This window comes from Myripristis murdjan, chromosome 11, assembly GCF_902150065.1.
Source record: "Myripristis murdjan chromosome 11, fMyrMur1.1, whole genome shotgun sequence".
NCBI classification, from domain to species: domain Eukaryota; kingdom Metazoa; phylum Chordata; class Actinopteri; order Holocentriformes; family Holocentridae; genus Myripristis; species Myripristis murdjan.
Genome location: NC_043990.1, coordinates 31,299,268 through 31,319,715, shown reverse-complemented (window position 1 = coordinate 31,319,715; position 20,448 = coordinate 31,299,268). Strand labels below are relative to the sequence as shown.

At 42.4% G+C, this 20,448-nt stretch overlaps 1 protein-coding gene across 2 annotated transcripts in view; it reads left to right on the top strand.

Moving 5' to 3' along the window:
* Positions 1-20,448, top strand: part of arhgef2a (Rho guanine nucleotide exchange factor (GEF) 2a) — a 236,014-nt gene that overhangs the window by 55,892 nt on the left and 159,674 nt on the right. The window contains exons 3-5 of one of the 2 annotated variants that reach the window (XM_030063618.1): positions 11,875-11,942; positions 18,233-18,296; positions 18,394-18,526. In XM_030063618.1, the coding sequence (XP_029919478.1) occupies positions 11,875-11,942; positions 18,233-18,296; positions 18,394-18,526 (265 nt within the window). Of the gene's footprint in view, positions 1-11,874; positions 11,943-15,358; positions 15,555-18,232; positions 18,297-18,393; positions 18,527-20,448 lie in introns of those variants that run through there. The other variant, XM_030063619.1, reaches the window with a different exon arrangement.

Below are 20,448 nucleotides of genomic sequence, written 5' to 3'. Positions count from 1 at the left end.
GCTTTACTGAAAAGGTGGGTTTTCAGGCCTTTCTTAAAAGCATCCAGTCTGTGGTGCCCTTAGATGGTCAGGGAGAGCATTCCACAGACCAGGAGCGGCGGTTTGAGGAGGTTGGCTTGCCCAGAGCGGAGGTGGCATGTTGAGGAGTGAGGGGTAAGCAGTTCCTTGAGGTAAAGGGGGGCAGTGCCATAGAGGCACTGGTAGGACAGTAGGGAGACCTTGTACTCTATCCTTTGCTGAACAGGGAGCCAGTGGAGGGATTTGAGGGTGGGTGTAATGTGCTCATGCTTCCGCACTCTCATCAGGATCCTGGCACCACTGTTTTGAACGTACTGCAGCTGCTGGATGTTCTTGCTGGGGATCCCGATGAGAAGTGCGTTGCAGTAGTCCAACCTAGAGGAGACAAAGGCGTGGACCAGTTTTTCAGCATCTGACAGAGTGAGTGTGGGGCGGAGTTTAGCGATATTCCTGAGGTGAAAGAAGGAGGTCTTGCACAGGTGTTTAATGTCAGTCTCAAATGTGAGGTGAAGATCCATTCTCACACCCAGGTTGGTAACAGAGGGTGAGAGGTGAGTGTCATGACCGGAAAAGGCGATGCTGGTGATGGCTGATGAGCAGATCTGGTGTGGGGTGCCAACTAGAATGGCTTTGGTCTTTGAGCTGTTCAGTTGGAGGAAATTAGCCGTCATCCACGCCTTTATCTCCTCGAGGCAGGTGTTAAATGTGGATGATGACAGGGCTGCAGAGGGGGTGGGGTCAGTTTTGAGGTAGAGTTGGGTGTCATCAGCATAGAAATGGTAAGATATTCCATGCCGGCTGATGACACTGCCAAGGGGGAGCATGTAGAGCAGGGGTGCCCAATCATGTGCCATGGAGGGCCAAGAGGCTGCAGGTTTTCTTTCCAACCAAGACTTCCACCAGGTGACTTCACTAATCACCTCACCTTGTATCAGGAAGGAGGAATTAATCAGTGAAATCACCTGGTGGAGGTCTTGGTTGGAATGAAAACCTGCAGCCTCTTGGTCCTCCATGGCACATGATTGGACACCCCTGATGTAGAGGGTGAAAAGGGTGGGGTCAAGGACAGATCCTTTGGGGACACTGCAGGCGGCAAGGAGAGTGTCCGACTTTGCTGCACCCAGGGAGACGTGTTCCGTACGGTCAGTAAGATATGATGTGAACCAGGACAAGGCAGAGTCAGAAAGTCCAACGGTCAGGTTGTCACCCTGACTAGAGCAGTTTCAGTGGTGTGGCCAGGGCGAAAACCAGACTGGAACGGAGTGGAGAAGAGCTGCTTGGAATTACATTGTTATCCCTGCTGGTTCATGAAATTCAGTTCAGTTCAATTCCAACAACTTTATTAATCCCACTAGGGGCAATTTGTATGGAGCAGCGTGTACATAAATCACAGTAATAAAACAGTGACATAAGACAGCAATAATTTCTGCATAAGAGCTCAAGTATGTAATAAAAAGTCTAAAATAAATACTGCTTTCAAGCAGACTGAAAAATAGAAACATCAGTTTAATGCAAGGATAAAGCATCAGTCTTGTGAAAATATAAAAGTTTGTAAAGAGAGATATAAAAAGAACCTCAGTAACAATTAGCAATCTGGTTCCACAGGAAATGCTTGATTTTGAGGAACAGTTAGATTTACAGCCAGGTAAAATTCACTTAAAAGAACATGAGCAGAAGCTAAAATGCTTTAAGTCAGTGGTGCCCATCCTAGTCCTAAATGCCCCCTGTCCTGCAGGTTTATGTTTCAGCTCTGCTCTTTCACACCTGATCCAATTAAGGGTTTCATGCTGATTGGTTGAAACAGATCTACCTGAACAGGCTATGCATGAAGGTGCATGGGCCTTAATTGGGTCAGCTGTACAGGAGCAGAGCTGACACCAAAACCTGCAGGACAGGGGACCCTTGAGGACTGGGTTGAGCACCACTGCTTTAAGCCTTAAGGAGGATCTGCTGATCTCTCTGTTTGACACCCATCCCTTCAGAACAGACTGTAGTGAGTTTTAATCAAACCAGCAGTCTACTGAAATAAGCCAATGAGGGGAAAACAGGTGAACTTGTTCTGACGCATAATCTGGGTCTAAAAATTAATCAACATCCAGAATACACTACCAGTGGGTCATTCCATGTCATTTTACCAAATTTTCAGGACATCCCACGCACTTGGGTCTCAAAAAATTCGGAAAAATTCACCAGTTGTTCCTTACGTATCCAATAGGCACACTGTAAAATTTTAGTTTGCTCGGATGGATACTGTTTGAGATATGGCCAATTTAGTGAGGGGAGTATGTGTTGATTTTGGTGCGATTTTGGCACGCCCTTATTTTTCCTCCATTTTCAGGTGTCAGTATCTCAGGAACTACACCACATTGGAAACTGAAATTTGGTATGATAATACACCTCCACCTACTCTCTCAGAATGTACAAAAACATCTGTTATACATCGTAACTGGTAGGCATGCCAGCACCTCAAAAATGGAAAAAAAATTACGCGGGTTTTGTGATCGACCATGTTTGGGCCTTCAGAAAACAACTTTGTACATGCCCCAGCTTCTTGATTTTTTCAGAGCTTTGAGATACATACATGGACTGTTCAAAGCATTAATGGTTAGTCAGATATATGCATCGCTTTCTGGATGGCAGCCTCTCCAAATCCCAAAACATGTTTTCATGTCACATTTTCATTGGCCCATAACTGCATGTGGGAATGTCTTAAAAAATCAGATTTTTGTTTTAATTTAAAGTTCAAAGCTCAAAGTGCGTGGGCCATTTGGTGAAATGACATGGAATGACCCCAATCAAAAGTTTGGACACACCTTCTCATTCAATGTTTTTTCTTTATTTTTACTACTTTCTACATTGTGGATACATACTGACATCAAATATATGAAGCAAGATAAATGGAATTATGTAGCAAAGAAAAAAATGTTAAATAACTCTAAATATGTTTTATATTTTAGATTCCTCAAAGTAGCCACCCTTTGCTTTGTTGACAGCGCTGCAAACTCTTCGCCTTCTCTCAATGAGCTTCATGATGTAGTCAACTGAAATAGTTTTCACTTCACAAGTGTGCCTTGGGGCGGCACAGTGGTGTAGTGGTTAGCACTGGCACCTCACAGTAAGAAGGTCCTGGGTTTGATTCCCACCCAGGGTCCTTTGTGTGTGGAGTTTGCATGTTCTCCCCATGTCTGCGTTGGTTCAGTTTCCTTTGGTTTCCTCCCACAGTCCAAATACATGCAGGAGATACTAAATTGCCCCTAGGTGTGAATGTGTGTGTGACTGTCATTGTTTGTCTGTCTGCCATGCGATGGACTGGTGACCTGTCCAGGGTGTTTCCCTGCCTTCCGCCCAATGAGCGGTGGGATAGGCTCCAGCAACCCCCCACGACCCTTGTGAGGATAAGCAGTTTGGACAAAAAAAAAAAAAAAAAAAAAAGTGTGCCTTTTCAGGGTTTATTTGTTATTTTCTTGCCTTCTTAATGGGGTTGGGACCATCAGTTGTGTTGTGCAGAAGTGAGGTTGGTACACAGCTGACAGCCCTATTTGACAACTGTTAGAATTCATATTATGGCAAGAACCAATCAGCTAAGTAAAGAGAAACAACAGTCCATCATTACTTTAAGAACTGAAGGTCAGTCAGTCTGCAAAATTACAAAAACTTTGTGTCCCCAAGTGTACTCTCAAAAACCATCAAGCGCTACGATGAAACTGGCTCACATGAGGACCACTCCAGGAAAGGAAGACCAAGGCTCTGTCCCAATTCAAAGGCTGTATGCTACCTAGGCAGTATTTGTAGGCTGCTTATGTCACGGCGGCGCGACAAGTGCTGTCCCAATTCAGTTTTACCGCGCAGGGTCCTGCAAATGCAGCCGACCGATCCAGCCTATTTTTGACTAATTTGCAGGATACACCTCCACGATGCTTCACGGGGGTTCCAGCACTGTACAGGGGGGGCTCCAGCACTGTACGGGCGCTCATGCATGAGCACATGCACAGTCACGCACGCAGCGAACGAACATGGATACGATGTAAATCTTGCCGTCCTCCTGCTTCCGCAAAATTGTAATTACGCGCAGCGCGATTAACTGCGAATCGCGGCATTGCAAAATCAATAATCAAATGATAATAATAATCAACCAGATCCGGCAGACCTGACCGGGTGGCCACGCACAACATGCGGTGCTGGCCGGCACCGAGCAGGCACGGCTCTCCCAAAATTTCACAATGTTTCCAGCCAGGGGAGCTCATGTCACTACTAGGGGAGCCGAGCTCCCCTTTGCTCCCCCTTATTTCGCACACTGCCTATATTTACCACCATAGATTCGGTTTAGCTGTTGACTGTATCCGAACAACGCCTGTAAATGCAAGTTTAATTAGATGAGTTAGATAGGCATTTTGCATGATGTTTCCATAGCAACCATCAGCGCATCAGGTACGTTACAATGTAGCCATGTGTACAATTATTTTAATTGGGATAGTCTTGCAATTTGTGAGGTGTAACAATTATCTTAATTTTCTGCATCTTCACGAAGACAAAATAAAATAAAATACATAAAACTACAGAATCAGTGTTGTCCACCTTGAGAGCGTTGAAGCTGCTTATCGTTTTGTTTCATGCACAGGTGTTCACTGACACACCTCCGAAACCTACTTCGGCATTTTACGCCACTTCACTCGAATGCGCTTTGGGAAGCCTCGATAATAATGACGTAGGAATCCTCCGCAGGCTACACCGTCCCAATTCACTAAAATATTAGCGACCTAGTAGTCATCTAGCCCTTCGATTGAGACAGACCCCAAGAGTCTCCTCTGCTGCTGAGGTTAAGTTCATCCAAGTCACCAGCCTCAGAAATCGCAAGTTAACAGCACCTCAGATTAGAGCCCAGATAAATGCCCCACAGAGTTCTAGTGGCAGACACATCTCTACATCAACTGTGCAGAGGAGACTGCGCGAATCAAGCCTTTATGGTCAAATAGCTGCTAAGAAACCACTACTAAGGAAAAGCAACAAGCACAAGAGATTTGTTTGGGCCAAGAAACACAAGGAATGGACATTAGACCAGTGGAAATCTGTGCTTTGAGTCCAAATTTGAGATCTTTGGTTCCACCCGTTATGTCTTTGTGCGACGCAGAAAAGGTGAATGGATGGTCTCTACATGCATGGTTCCCACCGTGAAGCATGGAGGAGGAGGTGTGATGATGTGGGGGTGCTTTGCTGGTGACATTGTTGGGGATTTATTCAAAATTGAAGGCACACTGAACCAGCATGGCTACCACAGCATCCTGCAGCGACATGACATCCCATCCGGTTTGCATTTAGTTTGACCAAGAAGGATAGTGATGGAGTGCTGCGCCAGATGATCTGGCCTCCACAGTCACCTGACCTAAACCCAATCGAAATGGTTTGGGATGAGATGGACCACAGAGTGAAGGCAAAAGGGCCAACAAGTGCTCAGCATCTCTGGGAACTCCTTCAAGACTGTTGGAAAACCATTTCAGGTGACTACCTCATGAAGCTCATCGAGAGAATGCCAAGAGTGTGCAAAGCAGTAATCAAAGCGAAGGGTGGCTATTTTGAAGAATCTAAAATATAAAACATATTTTGAGTTATTTCACACTTTTTTGTTTACTACATAATTCCATGTGTTCATTCATAGTTTTGATGCCTTCAGTGAGAATCTACAATGTGGTCATGAAAATAAAGAAAAAACATCAAATGAGAAGGTCTGTCCAAAGTTTTGACTAGTAGTGTGTGTGTGTATGTGTATGTGTGTGTGTGTGTGCATTTTATATATCTATATCTATCTATCTATCTATCTATATATACATAGATAGATAGATAGATAGATAGATATAGATATATATAATGTACACTGCTCAAAAAAATAAAGGGAACACTTAAATCACACATCCCAGATCACAATGAATGAAATACTCCAGTTGAAAATCTTTATTAATTACATAGTGTAATTCGTTGAGAACAAACTAAAGTAAAATTAATTGATGGAAAACAAAATCATTAACTCATTGAGGACTGGATTCAGAACCATACCCAAAATGAAAGTGGAAAAATCAGATCACAGGCTGATCCAACTTGTGTGAATTTACCCTAGACCACTCATAATGTGGCTCAGTAGTGTGTATGGCCTCCACGTGCCTGTATGCATTTCCTGCACTGTCTGGGCATGCTCCTGATGAGACAATGGATGGTCTCCTGGGGGATCTCTTCCCAGACCTGGATCAGGGCATCAGTCAGCTCCTGGACAGTCTGTGGTGCGATGTGGCGGCGGTGGATGCTTCGATACATGATGTCCCAGAGGTGCTCGATTGGATTCAGGTCTGGGGAACGGGCGGGCCAGTCAATAGCATCAATGCCTTCATCATACAGGAACTGCTGACACACTCCAGCCACATGAGGCCGGCCATTGTCATGCACCAGAAGGAACCCGGGGGCCACTGCACCAGCATATAGTCTGGCAATGGGTCTGAGGATATCATCCTCGTACCTAACAGCAGTCAGTCTGGCTAGCACGTGGAGGTCTGTGTGGCCCTCTAAGGATATGCCTCCCCAGACCATCACTGACCCACCACCAAACCGGTCATACTGGAGGATGTTGCAGGCAGCATAACACTCTCCATGGTGTTGCCAGACTCTGTCATGTCTGTCAAATGTGCTCAGTGTGAACCTGCTCTCATCTGTGAAGAGAACAGGGCGCCAGTGGCGAATCTGTCAATTATGGTGTTCTCTGTCAATTGCCAATCGGGCTGCATGCTGCTGGGTTGTTGCCCTCCTACGGCCCCCTCCACCTCTTCTGGTTCCACTGTGCGTTTGGTGATACCATGATACCACTAGTGGCGAGGGCACTGGAAAAATGCAAAACTAGCCGAGGATCAATCAGAAAGGATGCAGAGAGGAGAATGGTCTGTGGCCACCACCTACAAAACCATTCCTTTTTATAGGGGTTGTCTTGCTAACTGCCTCTCCTTTCCACCTCTTGTCTGTCCAATTTGTACAACAACAGGTTGGAGTTACATTCTGATGATTATGCGTTCCCTTTATTTTTTGAGCAATCTATCTATCTATCTATCTATCTATCTACACGCACACACGCACTCTCTCTCTCTAGTACTTCATAATTGCCTACTGCATGTGTTGTATTCATTGATGCACTTAAGAATATTCATGTTCTGTGTTTATAAAAAATTTGTTCTGTAAATAGTTTGTTTACTATTGTGAACAAAAACATTGATCTGAAGCTCAGATCAGTGTTCCTCTGAGGCTGTTCTGTAAATAGTTTTCCAATAAACAATAAATATAGCAACTTCTGATCAACCCGTACCAATTTCAGGGTTAAAATAACATACCAGTTAAGCCCCACCCATTTCCGGTCAAATCCCACCAACTTCCGATTTAAGCACCACCCACTTCCGGTTTAGGCCCCGCTCATTCTGAGTACGGATATGGATAATGTAGATGGTTAAACAGATATAGATACAGATACAGATAGTGGTGTACTTGCTCATCCCTACTGTCTATGCCCAAAGTGTTTATGGAACTGAAACCATATGCATAGGGTGTCTCTCAAAATGGGATTATCCGTATGGACCCCTACAGTCAGCGATAGTGGAGTACACAACATAGAAGCTAGGGAGACTGGTGAACACGTCTGCTGTTCCATAAGTGACCAGTTTAGGCCTTCTCCATTCACAAAGGTGTCATATCAAATAGTTATTTTATGAATGTTGGCTGCCCAGTAATAATATAGAAAATTTGGGAGTGCTAGACCACTGTTTGCTCTACGCCTCTCCAGAACCATAATCAGCCCTGTCAAATTAAGCCGGACTCTGCATACAGCAGAGTTGACCAGTGACAGAGGTCCTTCCTAGCTTGGTCCAGAATTGGTTGAAAATTGTGTTTGAACAGTTCTTTGTAACATTGCGTTACACTGACTCCCAAATATGTTACGGGACCAGTTGTAACTCTCAGTGGGTATGCGCTGAATGACATTGTCAGTGCTTATTAACTGGGTATAGGACACTCTATGTTAGATTGATTTTATAACCTGAGGCCATGCCAAATTGTGAAATGGTATCCAGGCACTGTGAAATAGATTTCTCAGGGTCAGAAATGAACAACAACAGGTCATCTGCATATAACAAAGCTTTGTGGTTCTGGCCGCCTCTGTTAATGTCCACTATCTTATTGTTTTGTCACAAAGCAATAGCCAAAGGTTTGATAGTGAGATCGAAATGGAGAGGAGACAATAGACAGTTCTGTCTCGTGCCCCTGTGAAGGGTAAAATAGTCAGAATGTATGTTGTTGGTCCTCACCAATGCCTGTGGCAGAGGATACAATGTCTGGATTCATGAAATAAAAATTGGGTCAAATCCAAATTTGCACTAGGACACAGGGAGAACATTTAAACTTCACACAGAAAGGACCCTGGCCGGCTGGCCAGGAATCGTACCCACGACCTACTTCTTGTGAGGTCACAGTGCTAACCACTGCAATACCAAATGTGACTAATTGTATCCGTGTGCATACTGTATCCGAGCATTGCAGTGCTGTTTTGTGTGTGGTTGGAGAGGGATTCTTTAAATTAAATAAATGAATAAAATGACAAAGTCTTTCCTTTTTGTTCATTCAGTTGGATTTGATTGCATTTCTGTGCTGAAGTGTTAAGGCCTGGAGGACTAAGTGGACCCAAGTAGCAAGAGATTCAGAATCAAAGTTCAAAAAAGGTTTTATTGTCCAAACTATGGCTGAGAGTGCGAACAAAAGGTTTCAGCAGGTGGAGAGTAGCAGGAGGCAGGAGCTGGAGGCAGCGAGGCTCAGGGCTCTAAAAAAAAACACAAAATGGTGGTCAGAGAATGACTGTCAAGACTGGAGAAAACAGCAAAAAACACTTAGGGCCCTATCTTGTGCCACCTGCTACCCGCTGCCACTACCCGCTACCCGCAAATTTAGGAACTACCCGCTACCCGCGGATTTAGGAACTTCCGCTATCCCTAAACGGTATCTTGCGCCCACGCTACCCGCTATCCCTTATGCCGACTCCGTTATTCGTGCCTGGTGGTGTGTCCGTGGGCGTGTTTCATGCGCTATCCCTAGAATTGCTATCTTGCGCACACGCGTTAGCCGGTGGTCCTGACCACCCGCTATCCGCTTTCCCTAAAGTTTGGGCTGTTACGAGAGCGCGCCCAGGCGGCTTCAATGCACGCCCCGACGGAGCCTCGCCACGCACACGGTCGGACTGATACTGGGACGCCGCCGGAATGGACTGAGTATATTACTCATATAGACTGTTTAGAGGAAAGACTGTTTTAATTGGACACTTATGGCAGTGTGTTTTATTGTTTTACCATAAGCCAGCAGGTGTGCTATAGCCTATTTTAATTCTTAATATTTTATTTGCCTAGTCTACCTTGTCAATAAATTAGTTTGCACATAGTTCCACCTCTGCCTCTTGTGTGTGTGTGGTGTGACCGGGGGATTTTACTCAATCAGTACAACCTTGTGACACGTCCACTTGGACACATGTGGCTCCACCTCCCGAATTAACTCGCCTATAATATAATATATAATATGTATATATATAAAGCCAACTTGCTTTAGCCTCAGTAGAACCCCTGAGAAAATCTACCTCCCTCTCTCCATCGCGGGTTTAGGATTTAGGATTTAGGATAGCGCAGCCTGCCCTTAAAGGCAATGGCACCTGGCACACTGATTGGTTTAACTGGCGTAACGCCCAAAACACGCCTATGCATAATATAGCGGGTAGCGCATGTGTTTTGCGGATAGTGGGAGGTGCACAAGATAGCAACTTTTACGGGGGAATGCCTCTTGCGCAACCCTAAATCCGCAAATAACGGGTTTAGGGAGTCTGGCGCAATATAGGGCCCTAAGGCTAGAGAACTGGCTCTACCAAACAAGACGGAATTATCTGGCACTGGAGTGAAGTCTGAGCTGGCTTATGTGGAGAGGGTGACAAGGTGATTGCCATCTGGTGTTCGTCCCCACTCTCCAGAGTGGTTAGATGAAGCCATGCCCAGTGCCTCCCCGTACCTCAGGAGAAAACAGGTCAGCCCTGCCTCTGCCACACTCCAACACTGAAAGCAAAAACACCAAGAAGAAAACCAAAACACCACCCAAACAACCAAGATATATCATCAAAAATCCAGACCATAACATGAAGTTTGTTTTTTTTGTGCCACAGTGCTTGGTCCTACAGGAGTCATTGCATTCATTAGATGGATTTAGAGAGTTTTGAGGTTCTGTTAATGCATCATGAAAACGATACAGTAGTGTGTTGACAACAAAAAAGAAAATGTACTTTTGCACTTAAGTTTTGTTAAAAGCCAGTACTCCAGTACTTAAACTCAAGTAAAATTTTGACTGAGGAACTTTTACTTGTAGTACAGTAAAAGATGAATTCCCGCACACTGGCCAACTTCCAGAAATGAAGAGTTTAATACGACGTTTCGGTCAAAGACCTTTTCAAGCAAAAAATGTGTAGTACAGTAACATTTGACCAAGAGGATCTGTACTTTGACTCCAGTAATAGGGTTGTATACTTTATCCGCCACTGCATAGAATTATAGTTAAAACTTAAAATGGGTCTTAAACAAGACTTCAGAGTTTATTGGGTTAAACTGCCATTTTGGTATATAGAATGGCTGTTACAAAATAGCAGTTAAATGGTAGTGTGTTTGTGGAGGCACTTGTTGCTGGGTGCTTGTCAGTCTCTTTTTTTTTTTTTTTTTGAGCCATGCACTGTTCATATTTGATAACGTGATTGTGCTCCAAGTGTCAAAACAGATTGGTGGTATTATCCTTTTTCGCATTGTTTACATTTTACTTCTTTGTGTGTCAAAAATGTGTCCAAAAATGTGTCCAAATGACAGACGTGGCTTTTTTTCTTTGGTCCAAGCTGCTCGAGCTGTTCAGTTGGCTCGGTGTTGAAGTTCTCCTAAATATTGCTTCAATGTGGCAGACTAGACTGAGTGGAGTCGTGATTATATTCGGTAGTATATTTTTAAGGTAACATTACATGAACACAAACTTTGGGTAAATTATACAGATTTTCTTTTTAAAAAAAAACAAAACTCTAAATTACCAACATGAGCAAGATTACATTGGTTAGAGGTTCTAAATGGTGGTCTTGATTAATTTTCGATAACTTGCCCATCCTAATAGCTACCTGAATTGCTAAGAGTCATAGTATGCCATTCCAAATCAAGCAGCAACATTTTGATCTATAATTTGCGCGGATCTTCTCAAAGTTGTGAAACTAGTAGCAAATCTAAATTTTGTATGGAAGAATAATAATAAGAACAATAATGTTCCTTCTGTGTGTTGCACAGCAGGCACATAAAATGTTAAGGCCATTTTAATTAATGATATAGGGATGACACAGGATTCTATTGTAGATCTCAGATATGCTGGACACACAAGAGGTTAAAGGAGTCTAAAACACCCTTTATAAAGATAGCACTAATTATAAGCAGGATAATACCAACCACCACTGTCTCCCACCCCACCCTAGCCCCTGCCTAAGAACATTTCTGGTGGAAACCTTGTCAGTGGAAACACACATATGACATAGACACATATGGGTGTATGCGTACGTACACATACACACACACACACACACACACACACATACATTTACAACACGTACTTACATTTACGTGTTGTGAAATGGGGTGAGTGTATGAAAATTCTGAAGATGGCCTCTGGCTTCTTTGGCCATTAATCTGCCATTCTCCTGCAAGGTCATATGCAGATATGAAGAGTGAAAAGCTTGAGAGGTCATGTCTATGTCTTATACAATGTATGTTTCCTTTTCTTTTTTTCCAGCATGCAATGTCACCATCCACAACCGCTGTCGAGACACTTTGCCAAGCTGTGCCAAAATGAAACAACGGGTAATACAAAACATACTAACCTTCACAAGGTACAACTAGAGAGATGTAGAGAGATGCTACAACTGCACCACGTGTTTTGTGTGTAAATGCCCTTTGTATGTGGAAGGTCTGACCTGCTGCCTTGAAATGATAGCAGTGGAAATAACCCCTAACCAACCTGTCAGGTTTGATCCAGAGTTGAATATGAATGTATTGTTTTTAGAACTGAGGAGGTGCGCCAGCAATTAAAGTGTACTAGGGCCAACAAGGCTGCTGGCCCCGATGGTATTCATCCTCGCACCCTGAAAGTTTGTGCTGATCAGTTGTGCTCTGTCCTTACCTCTATATTCTCCTTGTGACTGTCGTCTACCAAGATTCCAGCTATGTGGAAAACCTCCTGCATTGTCCCCATTCCTAAGAAAGCCAATGTGTCATGTGACCTTGCTAACCTAAGACCAATAGCCCTTACGTCTCATATTATGAAGTGTTTTGAGAGGGTGGTCTTGCATCATCTCACTAGGCAGGTGTCTGCTTTTATGGATCCTTTACAGTTTGCTTATAGAAGGGGTGTGGGAGTAGATGATGCTTTAATTTTTATGCTGCATAACATCCATAGTCACCTCGAAACCACAGCCAGCTCTGTCAGGATCCTGTTTTTTGATTTCTCAAGTGCTTTTAATACAATACAGCCACACATTTTAGCTGAAAAATTAAGTAAGTTTAAACTGCATAACACAACCATTGCCTGGCTTTTAGACTATCTTTCAGCTCGTCCCCAGTATGTCAGGCTTGACAAAGCTTCAGACATCATTTTAACCAATACTGGAGCTCCACAGGGGACAGTTTTATCTCCTTTTTTATTTTCGCTTTATACTGCTGATTACAGGCATAGTCAGCCATTCTGTCTAATACAGAAGTTTTCAGACGACACCGCACTTGTAGGTTTGATTAAGCATGGCAATGACATGGCCTACAAAAAAGAGGCACACTCATTTGCCAAATGGTGTGATACAATTTTTTTTACAGCTGAATGTAGACAAGACAAAAGAGCTTATCATCAATTTTAGAAAGAAAAAAGAGGGGGTTGTCCCGGTGACAATTAATAATCAAGAAATAGAAATTGTGGAGTCATAAGTGTCCCAATTCAGGGTCTGCATCCTTCGAAGTCCACATCTGAAGGCAAGTTACGTCACAACACTGCGCGAAGGCCTGTCCCAATTCATCCAAAGTCGAAGGATCCTTCAAATTCACACTTCGAATGCGTCCTCCTTTTCAGCCGTTGGTGGCCGATTCGGAGGATGCACCGCGACTATCCTTCTTGGGCTCCCGTATCCCAAGATGCTTTGCGTGCTGCTGCTCTGACGAAAAAAGTTAACTGAAATGGCAACAGCGGCATCAGGTGTGGCGCCGCGCGAGGTGGCAGCCTGTTGCAGCAGCTCCCGTGTGCGTCTTAGTTTTTTTATTGTCATACTCATTCCATATGTATATTTTCACATCTCGTATCTCCTTTCCTTAGGTTAGCCCTTATTGTATTTTTTGAGTCTTTAGTCTTTATAGTCTCTATTGTATATTTTTAGCCTTTATTCTTTTTTTTAGTTAACTTTATTGTATGTTTCTACTGTTGCTGCTGGAACACCAGAATTTCCCTGGTTGGGATCAATAAAGTATATCTATCTATCTATCTATCTATCTATCTATATATGTAAATATTCAGATTTCACTATTATAAAATATTCAATTTTTACTCATTTGAAGATCCAACGCCATATATTAAACCAAAACCCCTTTCTTTACTGTTTTGTCTTGTCTGACTGAAAGAAACGTTATCTTTCTGTCTCCGGAGTATGTTGTCATGGTAACGGCAGTTATGCGACCAGGAAATACTCCAAAGGCTAGACCGTCCCATTTGGTTGACGGGGAGGACGCATCGTCCGAAGGCCGGGTCCTCTGAAGGCTGCAGACTTCGGAGGACCTGGACTTCGAGGGATGCAGACCCTGAATTGGGACACAGCTATACAAGTAGGGCTGAACGATTAATTGCATTTGCGATAATATCGCGATATGATAAAACGCGATTTCCTAACCGCAATTTGCGCGATTATAAGAGAAGCGAGCTACAGCGGGTGGAGCTCTCAGCCGCACCAACTTTCCATCCTGCCCACCTGTTGTGCAATGGCCTCTGGCTCAATGGAGCAGTCAGAAACTGATGCTGCGTTCCAGGCCACCCATAACTGGTGATTTACCGGTTAAAAGTGGGCGGGGCTATAGCCAAACCTGTGAATTCACGCCTGTGAACTCGATTGTGCTCAACGGACTCCAACTTCCTCGTTTGACGTCACACAGTTTATGTTTTGTACACAAGAATGGCGGCCAACTGGAGACGGTTGTTCTTAAGGCCCATTCATACCCTACGTAAAAGACAGAAACGGAGACGGATGGAGCATTTCATCCGTCCTGTCCGATCATTTCGTCCGTCATTTTACACGAAGCGGGGGAGCTTACGATTACGGACGAAACGGAGCAAAACCGACGGAATTCGTGGGGGCAGTATTGAGTTTATAGTCCAGATTGTCATCAAATCACCAGAGTCACGAAGAAGATCTGCAAAGGCATTTAACAATGGAGCGTGGTGTTGCAACTTGTCAAAAGTTTTTTTTGTTTGTTTGTTTTGTTTGTTTTTTTTAACTTGTCAAAAGTTGGGGCGGACATCCTGAAATACTGGAAATGCCGCTCATCATCCATTTCCCGCATTGGCAGCACCAAACACCAAAACTCCCCATTGAAGGGGCAGCTGAGGTTTTAGTGGCCTCACGTTCCACCGAAATGTGTGTTGTTGTTTTTTTTTTTTTTTTTTTTTTACGTTTGCGGGGCAAATACAATAAAAGAACTTCTTCCACAGTCGCCGTGTTTTATTAATGCCGTTTTATTGGCGCTCGGCACTGCCATCTAGAGGAAGTGTTGTGCTAATGCGCACGCCAACACAAAAGACATACGGAGGTATGAAGTGTATACACGTAGAGGACGGACGGACGGACAGACGGACGGATGGACGAAAAAAGGGTATGAATGGGCCTTTATCGGTTATGCCTGGAACGGTTTGAAGTTGTGACTCGTGACTTTGAAGTTGTGATTCACAGGTACAGTTCCCTGCTGGAACGCAGCATGACACAAGTGAGACTTAAGTCTTGAAGAGGAACAGCACGTCGGTGGTGTGGAATTATTTTGGCTTCAAAAAAGATGTTGCGCAGTGGCAGGTGTTGTGCTGCAGAACATGCCGGGCTACCGTTGCTACTCCACGGGGTGACACTTTCAAACATTTCGGTCAGTGATCCCTGTCTTGAGGTATTTGGCTTGCCAGGCCATGTTCTGCACAACACCTGCCGCTGCGCAACATCTTTTGAAACCAAAATAATTCCACACCACCGACATGCTGTTCCTCTTTGAGGCTCAAGTCTCACTTGTGTCAGTTTCTGACTGCTCCGTTGAGCCAGAGGCCGTTGCGCAACAGCTGGGATCTCCATGAGGAAAAACATGACTGTATCACAACAGACAGCACATCAAATATGGTGCTGGCTGCACAGCTGAATGAATGGATGAGGCTCCAGTGTTTTGGGCACACATGTCTTGCCAATGGTAAGTTATCATGTTACTGACTTGGGAGCAGTAAGATACATATAATTTTAATTTATTATTTTTTTCTTAAGACTGTAAATTTTGCACACAGTATTTAAAAAGTGCATGCCTTGTGTTTTTACTTTTTACATTACCATTTTCTTACAGTGACTTTGTTTAAATTACTTACATGCACAGTGGCAAAACCACAGATTTGTTGTTCTTATGTTTCTGTATTCTGTAATGAGCAGTGAAATAAAAATGTCATTTATTTCAAGTCATACATCTTTTAATTTAATTCTAACAAATTGGCCCAGCCTATGGGAAAGAACATTGTATACAAAATGTATCTAATATTGTGTTGGTCAAATTTAAATCAATCATTACGATTTTTTTTTTAAAATAAAAAATCGCATATTAAATCGCAATCGCAATATTGGGGGAAAAAATCACAATTAGATTATTTTCCCAAATCGTTCAGCCCTACATACAAGTATCTTGGTGTCCATTTGGACAATAAGCTTAATTGGAAAGAAAACACTGAGGTCTTAGTGAGGAAAGCCCAGTCTAGGCTTTTCTTTCTGAGGAACATGTACTGATGATATGAACAGGATCAATAAGATGATCAAAAGGGCTGGCTCAGTGATAGGCTTTAACCCAGATAAGCTGGAGGTAATAGTGGAGAAGAGAACAAGGACCAAGTTGAAGACAGTCCTACTCTATGAAAACCACCCACTCCACAATATATTTAAAGACCTCAAAAGCTCATTCAGTGATCGGCTAGTGATGCCTCGGTGTTCCACCGAACAGCTTAGACGCTCCTTTGTTCCTGCAGCAGTCAGATTTTTTAACAACAACCGCTAAGCGGTTGTTTGCTGTTTGTTGTTGTTGTTCATTGATTTATTTATTTACTGTCGCTGTATCAATTCGATCGACTTGCTGAGTACTCTGTCTGTTGTCGTATGTAGTATCTAATCATGTCGATTCAGCTGTTTTTGTACAATGGAATGTCTGTTAAGTGGATGTGTTTTCATGTATTTTTATCGTGGCCATGCAGGGGGATTATTAAAGTTTTTTCAATTCAATTCAATTCAATAACAACTGTCCCAAGTTACCATTATGACACACAAATGCCAGTGATTTCAATATACCCAGCTGCTAATACGGGTGGAACATCCCTTTTAACATGTAGTTTTTATTATATCAGGATATGTCTGTTATTATCAGATATATGTGATGCTGTGATGCTACTATTTGATTCATTTGTGTTCCAGCATTTAAAAAAATCATTGGTAACATGTAATTTCAGACTGTGGTTGACAAAATGGGGAAATCTTTGCAGCGCCTTTACAATTAGTTTCCAAGTCTCACAATATGAATATTGTAATTACAAAAAGCTGCTTCAGTAAGCTACTTCATGCTTACCTTTGGGAGGTTTTGACTTTGTATGCAAAAACCTGCCTGTCTTCTTTATCTGTGTGCATAACCCCCTTACCCTGAAACAATCCACAGGTTATATAACAGATAACACAATAATCTATGTAAACAAAATCAATACAGTTTAGTATTGAAATATTTTTTGTACACTGTCATTTGCATTGAGCTAATTCTGTTTTAATGAACTGGAATGAGGTTTTGAATTTATTTTTAATCACTTTGTCACTTGATTTATCGTATAATCTTTTATATTTCAGTTGTCTACACAGGTGTTATGCAGGAGTTAAGATCAGTTTATACATTTTCAGTCAATCCTGTGAAGTGTTTCAGTATGTATCTATGTTAGAATACAGACAGACAGACAGACAGACAGATAGATAGACATTAGGGGTGTAAAATCTAACTGCAAAGCACCAAACCTTTCAATATGGTACAAAACTGAGCCACAAAAAACACATTCAGTACACAATACACAAGTTCTCACCAGTGATAACTGGACCTCTAGGGCAACTGAGAGTTACCTGGCATTGAGTGTTCATTATGTTCTGAGCTGGGAGAAAGTCATACCACACACTTAGATAATGAATTAATGAAAATACTGAAAATATTGTTTTAAATAGTCTAGTAGACTTTTGCCTTTGAAAGAATATTTCTTGATTTCATATTGTTATCCCAAATCTCAGAATGAAAAAAACGTTATTTCTGCAAGTAATACAAAATACAAAGAACACTGGAAATATTTGTCTGTTTGTTTCTCCTTAATTTACAAAACAAAATTAAACTGAAACCAAAATTGTGACCCAGAAACTGCAATACAAACCAAGATGTGGGTTTACTGAACTGTTACACTTCCTAATAGGTATAGATATTCTGTAAATATAGATATCTGTTCTATATCTGACAGAACAGATACCAGAGGTCTGATCTGAATGTAACTTCAAGTAATTTTTGAAAACAAGTGCTCTTACTTTCACATATTACTGAGATAGCTGAGGAACATATTATAAGACTCTTGACACATTTAGGGTGTAGAATTTCTAATCTAATCCTTACTTGAAGTTAGATTCATTAAGATTGGAATGTGGACCACAAAGAATTGTATAGTGGGTTAGGATTACACTAACCCTGTTCATACTAGATTTACCTGTATTTTGGTTGTGAATAGAAGCAAACTGCCTCAACTAAGTTGAGGTCACCCATGTAAATAATTTTTCTCATGTGAAATACTTAAATACATACTAATGTGACTTTTATCAACACAGCAACAGAAGATGGCCCTAATGCGGAACAACTCAGCTTTGCAGAATGTTACACTGCGCACCAAAAGTGAGCCCTTTTGATAAAAAATACACACACACACACACACACACACACACACACATAAACATTAACAGCACAAAACCTTTATTGTCTTATTGCACAGCTCCAGTGATGCGGGAGCGTCCAAGTTCAGCAATCTACCACTCAGACAGCCTCCGCCACTCCCTGCTGGGTTCCCGCCGTGGTCGCTCCAGCCTTTCCCTGTCTAAGAGTGTCTCCACTAACAACATCGCAGGGTGAGTCTTGGCCATCAGCAACAAAACAAATGTTTTTGTCTTTGACAAATCTTTCATAAGATAAAAGAATTTGGCACATTTAGTCATGGACAAAAGTATTGACACCCCTGGAATTTTTCCAGAAAATACACCATTTCTCTCAGAAGTTGTTGCAATTACAAAAGTGTTTTGGTATACACGTTTATTTCCTTTATGTGCATTGGAACAACACCAAAAAGCAGAAGAAAAAAAGCCAAATTTGACATCATTTTACACAAAACTCCAAAAATGGACTGGACAAAATTATTGGCACCTTTTTAAAACTGTGGGTAAATCATTTTATTTCGAGCATGCGATGCTCATTTAAACTCACCTGTGGCAAGTAACAGGTGCTGGCAATATAGAATTCACACCTGAAGCCAGTTAGAATGTATAAAAGTTGACTCAACTTTTGTGTTGTGTGCCTGTGTGTGTCACACCAAGCATGGAGAAGAGAAAGAAGAGCCCAGAACTGTCTGAGGACTTAAGAAGCAAAATTGTGGAAAAATATGAACAATCTCAAGGTTACAAGACCATGTCCAGAGATCTTGACGTTCCTTTGTCCACTGTGCGCAATATAATCAAGAAGTTTAAAACCCATGGATCTGTGGCTAATCTCCCTGGACATGGACGGAAGAGAAAAATTGACAAAATAATGCAACGCAGGATAGTTAGAATGGTGGATAAACATCCTCAGTCAACTTCCCCACATATTCAGGCTGTCCTGCAGACTCAGGGTGCAAAAGTGTCAGCTCAGACCATACATTGTCATCTGAATGAGATGAAGCGCTATGGCAGGAGACCGAGGAGAACCCCACTGCTGACACAGAGACTTAAAAAAGCCAGACTGGAGTTGTACCTGTTTAAGCCTCAATCCTTCTGGGAGAACGTTTTGTGGACAGATGAGACTAAGGTAGAGCTTTTTGGCAAAGCACGTCATTCTACTGTTTACAGAAAATGGAATGAGGCCTACAAAGAAAAGAGCACAGTACCTACAGTCAAACGTGGTGGAGGTTCGAAGATGTTTTGGGGTTGTTTTGCTGCCTCTGGCACTGGGTGCCTTGACTGTGTGCAACAATCCAGGAATCTGGAGACTATCAAAAGATTTTGGGCCACAATGTAGGGCCTAGTATCAGAAAGCTGGGTCTGCGTCAGAGGTCAAGGGTGTTCCAGGAGGACAATGACCCGAAACATACCTCAGAAAGCACCAAGAAATGGTTGGAGACAAAGCACTGGAGAGTTCTGAAGGGTTCCATAGGTTGAACACCTATGGAGAGATCTCAAAATTGCTGTTGCAAGAAGGCACCCTTCAAATCTGAGAGACGTGGAGCAGTTTGCAAAAGAGTTTGAGTTTTGTGTAAAATGATGTCAAATTTGGCTTTTTTCTTCTGTTTTTTGTGTAGTTCCAATGCACATAAAGGAAATAAACGTGAATACCAAAAACATTTGTAATAGCAATAATTTTTGGGAAAAAAAGTTTTTTTTTCTGGAAAAATTCTAGGGGTGCCAATACTTACGTCCATAATTGTAGATCCTTTCTTTCAGTCAATAACATAACACATAACCATTTGAGAAGTTGTCTCTGGAAACTTAACTTGTCAAGACACTTACTATGAGAACAATTTAACATAGTATGAGAGTGGTAAGGAGGAAACAGCATCAAGCCACAGTTAGGGAACCAGCAAACAAGGTAGTGTAGCTATGCCAGTAGATGGTTTTGATATAACTGATGCTACAGCAGCTGTGCCTCCCTCCGATGTAATGTGAATGATGACAGCACAACAGTCCTTTAAGTTACTCATTAGGGGTTTATTCCTAAATGTGAGAACTATTGACATACAGCACACAAAGAACATAAAACAATAAACAATGAATAAACAAATACACAGAAGTGTCTTCTTTTT